Raw genomic sequence first — 11775 nt, forward strand, 5'->3', positions numbered from 1 at the left:
AGACCAGAGTTGTGGGGACAGCAATAATAGTGAAAGATCTCCAAAACAAAAATGAGTTTTAGAACAGTGCTTGATCACTAGGCCCAGCCACACAGTTTCCCACAGAGTGATTTTGTCATTGTTGATGACCTTGGAGGATAAATGCTATTACGGGACTCACCGGATTGTCTTACGTGTAAAGATTCCCTCAGATTCTGAGAGTCTATGCAACCATATATGTCCCTGCAAGTGTCTTTAGAACTGACTGTTTTTATTGACTTCTTTCATCTAGCTTCCAAAACGAAGTCCTGGGCAGTAGGGAAGGAGGGGGTATATTATATTTAAATACTGACACATAGTTTCATGACAGTTCAGAAAGTAATGATAGTTTTGATAAAAGAAGTAAAGTTTCAGGAAGAAATCAAGACACTCAAATGAGGAGCCTACTGGATAGTACTGGCTGTGACCGGGAAGGGTAGGGAGGTGTGGGGAGGATAGGGAGCTGGGGAGGGGGTGTGGGGAGGGTAGGGGGTGTGTGGGGACAGGAATGGGGTGGCAAAGGTAGGCTGGCGGGGACTACCTCGAGCAAAGAGGTTGGAGAAATCAGTCTCTGTGCGCCGGAAACGGCCATCCCTGTCACTGTTTTCACAGGAAAGCAGGTTCTTGGAGGATTGCCTCTCCTTGAAGGCGCTCACAAGCCGGCTCTTCTCTTCCAGGCTGTTGGTCCTTTGCAAGAAGCCTGTGGCACAAGATGCTGGGTCAGAGGGGACGCACTGAATTCCTAGCCTCACAGGGTCAGCTGCCAGGCCAGGTCCACTCTCCCAGCAGGGTTCTTGCTTCTCCTGAGAAGCTGAGTCTCTGCATTTTATATATAAAGGCTTTGGCACTTCTGGCCTTCGGGCGGGGAAGGGGCAGTGCCAAGTGTCATCAGTGGCACAGACCCAGTCGTGCAAGAGAGGGAAACAGTAAGCAAAGCCCATTCTCCTCTCTGAACGTGACACTGAACTCAGAATTAAGTCAATTGGACAGCTTCCACTCCAGTAATCAGCCCCAGGATGGGGTTCTAAGGGGAAGGACACAATCGGAGAGGCTGCTGCTGGCACTGGGTATATGGGCTGTGCAACCAGAGGAGGGAGGGGGTGAGGACCAGCACTGAGGGCTAGGGAAGATGCTTTCCTCGGGCACCAGGTAATGCTCACGGGGTTGAATGTGTCATTTTTCTGACTCAGACCTGAAGAGCAGCTCTCTCCATACCACCTGCTGTCCTTGATAAAGGTATTGGGGAAAGAGCCAAGGAAGCCTAAAACTTTATGTGTGGCGACACTCACTTCTGTAAATACTGAGCACCTATTGCGGAAAAGCACGTTGCCAAACATCGAGGACAGGGGACAGATAAAGGCAAATGAGACAGATCTCCTACCCTCTAGGAACTTAGAGTTTGGCAGATGAGGTGGTGACCAATGTTGTAATAAAGCTAGAAAGCCATCCCAGAGCTCCAAAGAGCTGAACCCCGAGCCCAGGGCGGGACACAAGGCACCTCGCCTCTGCCCCTCAGAAGGTGTAGGAATCTCTCCTACCCGAGGTGAGCAGCGCCAACACCACCAGTGGCAAACAGAGAAGCAGATTGAGGCAAAACGGCTAGAGACACTGCCACCTGGGAGCATACTCCTTAGTATCCACACCCCTCCCCACCGGGGCTCAGGGCCTGCTGACCCCTTCCTTCCCTCAACCTCTCCTCCAGTTCTGCCTCAATCTTAGCCCAACAAGCCACACACTGAAAAGAAAAAGTTCGAAGCTTCTTAGTGATCCCACAGCTGTCTTTGTAGATACCAGAATCCTTGGGGGGTCATGCAAATCACAAGACAGGAGTGGAGGAAAGTCCTGAGAGGTTGGAGGAGAGGCAAGTTGACCTGGGGGAGATTCAGCTTTGCTTCCCCAGGACTGCAATTCAGTGGCAAGGGGTGGAGGAAGGAGGGATGCAGGGGGAAGGCTGCAGTGATTGGAATCCTCCCACACGCAGGCACAGGGTCTATTTTTGGAGGGAAGAATAGAAAGGTAGAGTCACCAGGCCTTTTATTGTTGCCAGCATCTTACAAACTTATCCCTAAAGCCCCAAGGACATCAGGATGGGGGTAAAACACTATACCAGAGCTCCACACTGGATAGAAAAGTAGGGGTTGTATCCCTTCCCTCACCTCTCCCTCTACTTTCTGAATTTCCCATACAAACACCAGGATTTGAAACCAGGAGCCAGAAGGATGTAGGAGCACCTGCCTCCTGAATTCCAAGACTGCTCCCCTGCTCCTGGAACAGCGAGCTATAGAATTTGCCAGGCTGAACAGACCAAATCCATGTGACCTAATGGAGATGAGGTCCTGCCAGCTGAACTCCTACTCTCTCGGTCTCTCACCTCTGGTTGCTCGGACTCACTCCTTTGGGAAAGCCTTAAGTCTCTACCTTGAAAGCCTTCAGGGATGCCTTCCCTCTGGGCAGCAGCAGGACCTATGACCTGGATTTAGGCTTTGGAAACCATCTCCAAATCTGATATGGGCATTCCCAGAGGTGTCCTGATAGGATTGAGGGATGGTAATTAAGACACAACTTTAATTCTGCATCTCATCCCTGGACCGCACTTCCTGGAGCACACTAGGAATCAGTATTTTCGATAAATCCTATATTTATCTCTCGAATAGCATACTTACATTGCACTATTGTGTTTAAAAGCATTAATTTGCTAATATAAACACCTAACGCATATTGTTATCAGAATAACAATTTCTAAAAAAAAAAGAATAACAATTTCTTGGAAGGTATTTGTTTTCTAAAATATTGGCAGTCTCAAAAAAGGTTAAAATGACTGAGGCCTTTCATGGCTCTGAGAGGCTCTGGGAAGAAATGTATGCTTCCCCAAGGATGACCAAAGATGACATTGAAGTCAGTGCTCTGACAACTTCCCTGGCTAGCAAGGGGTCCTGGAAGCAGGGGTCCCCGAGACTGAAGCAGACGTATTCCCTCTCACTCTGCATACCACCAGTGAGGACCTAGCTTAAGCAGGAAGTGACCACCGAGCTCAACATTCCGAAGTGGCAAAAAGAAGAGCAGAAGCAAGCCAAAGCTGCACTTGACTTTGGTCAGCTTGTAGCACCCCCTGCTAGCTTTAGGGGCAGAACAGGAGGCAGACCCTGTCATGACTCCTCTGGGCAGTGGGGAGTTACTGAGGCCGGTTCTACACTCCTGCCCCTAAACTCAAAGGCCTAGGAGACCCATTGAGTGGGGAGGAGTGTAGAGAACTAGGGAGCACTTGGCCTGAGCGAGTTGCTACCAAATGTGCCTGTGAGCTGTGCATCATAGAAGGGCACACGGGGTGGGGGTGGGTGGGGGGTGGAGGCTAAAGCCCATTCCCCCTGGCTCTTGTTCAGCAAGCTGTAGAATGGAATTGCATCAACCTAGAGGAAGGAAGGAGCTTTCTCCCCTGATTTTTATGGGCTGAAAGTACTTTGCCAAATGTCCACCCCCCAACTTCTTTTTATTTCAAGAAAAGCTAGAAATTCAGAATATTTGAAGTCTTTCTCTGTTTAAAAGTTGTATGGCAGCTGGCACAAAATTGAACACACGCACGCATACACACACACTGCGTGTGCTAAATAAAACTGCTCTCAGGCTGTGTAGCTGGCAGCCAGTTTGGGACCTCTGCACCTCTAAGTGATGGAGGGCCAAGGACCCACTGGGAAGTTAGCAGAACTCAGAGCTCCTGCGTCTCCTTCTACTTAAGTCATACCCCATGCTTGTAGCTATTCCCACTGGTGGGAATCTAGAGCCTTCTCTGCAGCTTTATTTCTTCACGGCTTCTGGGGAAGGGAGGTAGGAGAGGGGGTGGGAGCTGAATCTTGGCAAGGCACTGAAGATGTTTTGGGGGGTCACACAGGGCAGTGGATTTGGAGGTGGGAAGAGGACAATTAATTCCTCTGCTGCCTTAATGTGAAAGATCAAACCAACCTGGATAGTGTGTCAACAAGGCACCCTCCAGGCTCATGAATGTCAGGGATGAAGGGAGTTGGGGTGTCTGGGAGCAGAGGTGGGGGCGGCGGCTCTGGATTCAGGTTCAAACCAAAGACTGCACTTCGGAAAGCCAGAGTTGGCCCAAAGTATGGAAAATAAATCCGCCTGGTATTTTGTTTCCTTTCAGAATGAAGCCTAATTGTGAGGCCTCCTAACCCGTGGCCTCCAGAGCGTGCATTTTAGCAGAAGGCACTTTCCCCTCAACAGCTTACAGCCCTTTGCTCCTGTCAAACGGGTGGCGACTTTCCTGAAATTACTGTTGGGGTGTCTGTGTGTGTATAGAAACAGGGAAGAAACTCTCTGAGGATGGTAGCCCCCAAACGTTCAAGAAGTTGATGCATCCTCCGGGATCCCTCTTCCCGGACCCAACGAAGCTCAACTCTCCTGCCCCCTTACCCTTTAGGGACACTCCTGGGACGCGTCTGCGGAAGGGAAGGGGCAGTGAGGTCTCTCCTTCCCCTGACTCGGAGAGGGGCCGCCAGGGGACCCGGCCTGCGGCGCGAGGGATGCGGGGGACGAAGGTCGCGGGCCCGGCGGGCGGGCGGGCGGAGGGGGGGGGGTCCAGGACCTCGGGGAAGGCAGCCCTCGGCCCAGGTCTCCCTCACCCTGCACCCTGCGGGCTCCGTTCTGCTCGCCCGGCCGCAGGACAATGCCGGCTGCAGAAGCTGAGCGCGGTGGCCGCCGAAGGGACCCGGCGCGAGACGGGCCATTAAGCCGGGGCTGGCGGCGGGGGGAGCGGGCTATTCATAGAACAAAGCTCGGCGGCCGCAGCTGCCCTCGCCCGCCGACGCCGCCCCGACCGCGGCCTGGTCCCCGGCCTGGTCCCCGCGTGCTGGGGCGAGGGCCAGAGCCGGGGCCGCCCCCGGCAGGGCTGGGCTTCCCCGGGAGCCTGCGGGGCCCAGGACTGGAGCAACGCTCCGCGCCGTGAATGCCGCCTCCCGGGTCAAGGGGACGGAGCCCCAGAAACGCAGGGAGGGCGCCTCGCGGCCAAGCGGGAAGGGCGGATGGCTCCCAGCAGCCGCTAATACCCGCGGTCTGCTCCTGCCCCAGCTGCCGCCGGCCTCGGGCCCCGCACGCACAGGAGCGCGGAGAGCAGGCCCAGGGAACGCGCGGGCGCGCGGGGGCCGGGAGGGCGCGCGGGGACCCGGGGAGGGCCGAGGAGGGCGCGCGGGGACCCGGGGAGGGCGTGCCCCGCGGCCGCCCCGCCGCTATCTCCCGCGCGCAGCCGCTGACGGATGGCTCTTTAATAAGCCCCTCGTTAATCTTCCCCCGCCCCTCCACCCCTGCCCGGGGACGTCCGTATTTTCTGGTCCGATAAGACTAGAGATTTTAGACGGTGAAATGTAGCAAGGAAAGCAGGTCCTCATTGTTCAGCCGGAGCCACTCAGCTGTGTCCCTTCGAACAAATCTCCTTTTTTCCTTAAAAAAAAAAATGACATCCCTTGGGCGTTTTCCTTTCAGACCCTCATGTCTCCCGGAGAACGGTTCATTCTCCTCTCCAGCTCCCAGATCTATTTTTCTTCCTCACTGGCAAATCGTGCCCGACACCCCCTTTCTGCTCCTGCGGCCCCACGCCTCCGCCCGCCCCCTCTTCCTTCCCTCTCTTTCAAGGGCAAGCTCGGCAAACGCCCCGGCCTGCGCCGCCCGCACCTCCCCCCCCGGCAGGCCACCGAGGGCTTCGGGCAAAGCCTGAACAACGACCTGGGAATCCGTTGTGATGCCTCGGGGGCAAATTCTCCAGCTGGGGAGGCCACTTTCAACGTACGCCAGCGGGGGGCAAGGGGAACGGCGACGTGCCAGCCTCCGCCTCAGGTGCAAACCGTGCCTAAGGCCTGCTCTCCAGGAAAACCAGACCCGCTCACCTTTGGTACCAGACCGTCCCCCACGCAGGTGGAGCGCTCGCTTAGGATCCCCCGGCCCACGCGGGGCGGGAAGAGCCGGGCTGCCGCGCGGGGGCGCTGTGCTCGCGCTCTGGCACCTGGACCGGGGAGGCTCCGCGGTCTCTGGGTGGTACCCGACTCCAGCAGAAAAGGTGCCCCCCCACCCCGGCCGGGTCAATGGGAGGCAGAGGAGGGTTAAGACGTGTAGAAGGACGTCTCGCCAGGCGGCGGGGCTGTAGGGAATGTAGAAAACCAAACCCAAGAGCCGGGATCTCCTTCCGCGCACCCCACTCTCCTGGGCCCCCAAAGCCCTGGAGCGCTGCGCCGTCCTGCTGGGCCCCAGCGGGCCTTTCCACTCACCGCAGATCTTGAGACCCAGTTTTCTCGTGCATCCATGGGCCACGCCGCACCAGGTGTCATACGCTAAAAAGCAAAAGAGGTGCGATCAGTGAGCTGCGGGGCCTGGTGGGACCGGGGGAGGGCAAAGGTATTCTGGGGAGGAGGCAGGTGCTTCGCCAGAGCTCCTCAATAAAAACTCCTTCCTGGAGGCACCTGGGTGGCTCAGGGGTTGAGCCTCTGCCTTTGGCTCAGGTCATGATCCCAGGGTCCTGGGATCGAGTCCCGCATCAGGCTCCCCACGAGGAGCTTCTCCCTCTACGTCTCCGTGTCGCTCATGAATAAGTAAATAAAATCTTTAAAAAAACAAAACAAAATAAAACAAAAAAACCTCTCCTTCCTGAAAGGAGCAAGAGGCTAGATCCGTTGCCCAATGGGCAGACAGACTCGTGCCCTTCGAGTGCCCGTGACACTCCCTTCCTGCTCCCGCTTTCAGGTGTAGAATGGTGTCACTGGAAGCCGGAGCACCCCCGCGGCCCGGCAGCCTTGCAAGCAGCCCGCGCGGAGGCGACATCCGAGTGGGGCAGGGCCCACCCCACGTGCGAAAGACCGGGCCAGAGCTCTCGAGTTACCCCGCACCCACCCGCCAGGCCCTGTCGCTCGGTCTCCGCCCTGCAGACTCGAAGGGCGACCACGGCAGCCCGGAAAGGGAACACAGAGGCATCTGGGACCAATACGTCTCATAATTTCTTGGCGGGTCTCCAGCCGAGTGGCAGCTTAAAATAAACTGGCATGAAATGGGGTCGCGGAAGAGTTCAGGAATTAATTGGGTGAAAAATAGTATTTGACTAGATGATCCGGCTCGCATGGCTGCTCTTCAGGCGGACCCAGAGTCGGGGAAACAATGGTACGCCTCGCGTCCTCATCCCGGACCCCCCTTCCCCAGCGCCCCTCATTAACCCTTCCCTCGGAGGTCCGGGGTCTGGAGCAGGCGAAGGCAATCAGGCGCCCTTCCTCCGGGCCCCAGTGGCAGACCCGGGCGCTGTGTTGTGCTGTCCGGGCCGCCACGCCAGGCTCATCTCAAAGTCCTCAGGGCCTCTCCTGCCCTCGGGTTCGGCCTCCAGGAGGAGCGCGGGCGGGGCGGGCCCCGCGAGCAATTCCCTTCGCATCTTCCGAAGCGAGGCGCTTCCAGTCCCTCCCATCCCCCTCCGCGGCCCGTCCGAGCTTTCCGCGGCGCGCGAATGTTGGCGGCGATAAGGAGAGTGACATCCATTAAACCCGAGGCACAACGGAGCCCCAGCGGGGAGACGACACGCACCGACGTCAGGGAGACAGCATGTCACAGATGGAGTTCCTGCCACCGACAGGAAATCGGTGCGAAAGCAAATCCCTTATACTAATACCTGGCGGGTAAAGAGCTATTTCCACTCAATAAAGTGCTTTCGCTTTAAACGCCATCCTCAGAGCCACCCTCTGAAACAAGAAGGGTGTTAACCTACGCCGCGTTGTACAAATAGAAACCTTGAGGCTCAGGGAGGTTAAGCGACTCTTCCAAGGTTACGCAGCTGGGGCTTTGGCCTTCAGACCCAAGGCACCGCCTTCCAGAGTTGGGGGTTACGGGAATAACCCGACGGAGAGATGGGGAGAAGTGAGGGATCCCCTTTGGGGTAGCCAAGCTCCAGAAGGCCGAGGGGCGAAGGGCAGGGAGAAGGGGTCGCTGGAACAAGGGGATGAGCAAGGCGGTGCGGACGGAGCAGGGCCGCGTCCCGGGAGACCCGGCGGGCCAGGGTGCGTCTGCAAGGGCGGGCGAGCGGGTGGAGAGCCCGGCGGGCGCCGGCAGCCTCGATGCCCAGGCCGCAGCTGGGCTGCCGCGGGGCGGCCGAGGGCGTCCTCACGGCGGGTGCCGCGCGCTCTTCCCGGGCAGGGCCCTCGACCATCGTCCCTCGGCCTCAGGGGCGCGCCAGGCCATGTGCTCGGCCCCAAGGTTGGGCAGATGCGCTCCACTGCAGGCTGCCAACGGCAGGTAAGGTTAACCCAGGTGGGGTGGGGTGGGGGTGGGAAGGGGGCAGGACTCTGGGGTGGGGGAACACAGTGGTCGCCTGGCCCTGTCCGGCAGCAAAAAAAGGGGGCAGAAAATGTGGAGAGGTCTGGAGAGGAAATCCATCAAGGCCAGAGCAACAGACAAAGGCTCCAGGCCTCGCGGCCTCCCGGCCTGATCCGGCCGCTCGGCCGCCCGTGCCCGGCTCACGTGCCACCGGGGCTGGCGGCTCTCCCGAGCCCCTCTTTGTTGTGTGGGTAATCGCAGCTCGCCTGGGGGGCAGGGAGCCCGAGCGGGGAAGGCAACCGCGTCGCACCCTCAGGACTTCAGGCAAGGCCTCCGCCACGGGAGCCCGCGGTGGCGCCGAGGGTTTGGACAGGGGGCTTGCCGGATAACATTCCCGTTTCCGTTGATGGGAACAATTGCCTTTTTTTTTTTCAAGCTTATGGAAAGTGCCATAAAATCATAGCGAGGAGGCTTCCTAACCACACTGCCATTCATTCCTAAACCCTTCTTATGTGGAAATTCTGGGGCTGTCACCACTGGAGCTGATAGACTGGGGGAGGGGGCGCTCATTTCAATCCAAATTGGAAAAAAATAATAACAATTCCCTCATCGCCAGTCTTCTACAGAAAGGTAGGAAATAAATCTGAATTAAAGACAGATTCCGGAAACGGGCTGAGGAACACACTGAGCCAGAGATGGGGAAGCATAAAGCCCTCTTCCCCCCTTATATTTGGTTCCCCTTTTCTTCTCTTCTGCTGACCTGTCAATTGCTGACAGATCTCCTGCCCTGGAGAAAAGAGAAGGGTGCTCTCTCTTCTCGCCCTGGCAAAGCTTCTGGCCCTTCCTGGCTCCCCACTTCTCTCCACTCAGGTTGCTGCCCGCTCCCGTTTCTCTTTTTCTTTTTTCCCCCCTTTTTCCTTTCTTTTTTTTGTGTGTCTGAGATGTAATTAATTGTCTAAAATGTCGAGGCTCAGCCTCAAACCATTTTATGCACCTTTCACGCCCCTGGCTTCTCCCTCACTCGTCAATAGCTCGACGCAAATTTGGAGCAATTAGGGACCTCGAGTTTTCTAAAAGCTGCAATTAACGTCGAAATTTCCGCTGATTATAGACTTGGAGCACAGCGCAGGGGGAGAGGAGGAGGAGGGGGTCGGGTCTCGGCTCAACGAGAGCTGGAGACAGAAAACTCTCCATTCCCGCCGAGACCACAGTCCCCCCCACACCGCCCTCTGCCCTGACCCCCGTCGTCCCACAAAGCAAAGAAACCACACACAGCAAAACAGCACTCGCCGCCCGTCCCTCCCCCGAAGCGAAGCCCCCAACGGTCGCGGCTGCGGGAACCTTGCGCGGTTCCCATCTCCCGCGCCCCAGAATCGCCCGGCGTTCCCGGCAGCCAAACGACCTCTGGCCGCGACCCAGGTCAGGGCCCCATTGCTTTCCAGCCTCCATCGTCTGCGCGCTCCCCCTTCCCTTGCCGCCGGCGCAGCCTCCTCACGTCCCAGCGCCCCCATCTTCCCCGCAGTCCATCTGCTAGCAAACTGGGGCAGAACCTACTTGTGGGGCGCAGGTTGGCAGTATTGGGGTCCGCTCCCGCATTCGAGGAGGTTGCGGACGAAGAAGGGGTCGAAGACGCCATCAGCTCGGTCGTCCCGGGGCCTCTGCTGTCCGGGGTCCTCGGCCAGTCGGGCGCAGGGACGCGCTGCAAAGAGAAGCGAGAGCAGTGCGGGGAGGGCTTCCGGGGTCCGGCGCGGGAGGCGGCTGGGCGGCCGGGGGGCGCGGACGCTCCCCCAGAAGTCTGGGCTCGGGACAGGGAGGCGGGAGGAAGGGCACCTAACGGGCTGAGTCGGGGTGCGCCGAGGGGAGGAGGGGACGTGCGCGCAAGCTCTGGGACTCCGGCGCGGGCAACGTCGCCCCGGGCTGCTCTCCAGCGTGGCGGCGGAGCGGGGTGACCTGGAGCGCAGCGCAGAGACGAGGGGAGCCCAAGGCCAGTCCGGGCCGCGGGGGCGCGGGGGGATAGGGCCAGGAGGGCCGGGGAGGCTCGGCGCGCGATTTCCCGGCCGAGCCACGACAAGCCCCATTGGGCTCCGGCAGCGGGAGGGCGGGCAGGCGGGGGGAGCGCGCACGGGGCGGGCACGTCTGGTTCGGTGTCTGGTTCCCGTTGTTGTGTCTGGATAATTCCCTGGAAAGAAGGAGGCTAACTGCTCCGAGGACGGGGGACTTTGGCGAGACAAGGCGAGAGGAAAAGAGGGTCTGTCTCTTTGCGTGCTCTCTCGGACTCGGTCGGGGAAGAAGTACAGTCACCCTGCACTCCAGACAGCCGGAAAGCAGCGGGTCGGAGCCACGTCTCCCCCTTGTCCCACCCCGCTTTGCGCCATCTGGAAGCCTAAGGACGAGGCTCGGTCCGGCTTTCCGTGCGCCCTCTCCACCCAACTCTCTGAGGTCCCCGGATTTTTCGCTGTACGGAGCCGAAGAGGTGGAGCGAGGCGAGCAAGGGGAACGTGCCCGGGGAGACGACCTCGCCCTCTGCGCGCGGGAGGCGGCCGCCTGGGACCCGTGCGCGACGGCCCGGTACTGCGCTCGGCGCTGGCGCGGTGCTGCCCGAGGCCCCGGGACGGAGCACGGGCCAGGCTGGGGAGACCCGAGACCCCGCAGAGTAACAGCCGCTCGCCCCCGCCTGCACGCGCACCCTGGCGTCCCCCGCCGGCCCCGGGCGCGCGCTCTAACGGCCACGCAGGTTGCAACCGGGGACCGCAGCTTCGGGGGGAAGTAACAGGTTACCGCTCGCAGTCGCGCCTCTGGATGCTGCTGCCCAGGAGCCCTTTGGGGAGGTGGGCGCTCAGAGCCGGGAAGCGATGAGGAAAATCCTCTCTCCCCCTGGGCGCGGGCGTCAGCCCCGGAGCATCCCCGGGCGTGAATGTCGCAGGTGGGGACGGGATGAGCGCGAGGGCGGGGGGCGCCGCGCCGCGCCCCGAGGGGGAGCCGCGAGCCGGGCCGGCGGGACGCGTTCTGCCGGGGAGGGTCGGTGGCGGTCGCGGGGCGTGCGGGGTTGGCCAAGAGACCGGGTGAAGAGGACGCGCTGCACCGCGGAAGCCGGGCGCGGGGGAGTCGGGGCGGCCGCGCGCTTACCCACCTGGGCTGGGCGACCGCCGCCGGGCGCTCCCGCCGCTCCTCTGCGCAGCGCGCGGCGATCCGCTCCCCGGGCCCGCCGCCGGCGTGCTGCCCCGGCGTCGCCTCCAGCTGCCGCCCCGCTCCCGCCAGCACCGTCCCGCACGCGAGCGCCGGGAGCAGAAGAGCTGTCGGGAGAGGCAGCTGGTAGGCTTCGGGGGAGGCGGGGGCGGAGTGGGGAGGCGGGGACGGCTCGCGGGGGGATCACGCGGCCGCAGCTCGCGGGGGCAGCTCGTCGGCGGGGCAGCGGGGCGGCGGGGCGGCGGGGCCCCTTTGCAGGTGCCTGCTGGCCTCGGGAGCTCGGAAGGCCGA

At 60.0% G+C, this 11775-nt stretch overlaps 1 protein-coding gene across 1 annotated transcript in view; it reads right to left on the bottom strand.

Annotated features, from left to right (window-relative positions):
- The window catches only part of GAD1 (glutamate decarboxylase 1), a 42071-nt gene extending 30537 nt beyond the window's left edge, over window positions 1-11534 (bottom strand). The window contains exons 1-4 of the mRNA XM_055308208.1: window positions 11429-11534; window positions 9853-9997; window positions 6279-6341; window positions 560-718 (exon numbers count right to left, since the gene is read on the bottom strand). Of these exons, the coding sequence (XP_055164183.1) occupies window positions 560-718; window positions 6279-6341; window positions 9853-9934 (304 nt within the window). The 5' untranslated portion in view covers window positions 9935-9997; window positions 11429-11534. The remainder of the gene's footprint in view (window positions 1-559; window positions 719-6278; window positions 6342-9852; window positions 9998-11428) is intronic.
- Between the last annotated feature and the right edge of the window lie 241 nt (window positions 11535-11775).

Source organism: Nyctereutes procyonoides, unplaced genomic scaffold (genome assembly GCF_905146905.1).
Source record: "Nyctereutes procyonoides isolate TBG_1078 unplaced genomic scaffold, NYPRO_anot_genome, whole genome shotgun sequence".
Taxonomy (NCBI): Eukaryota; Metazoa; Chordata; class Mammalia; order Carnivora; family Canidae; genus Nyctereutes; species Nyctereutes procyonoides.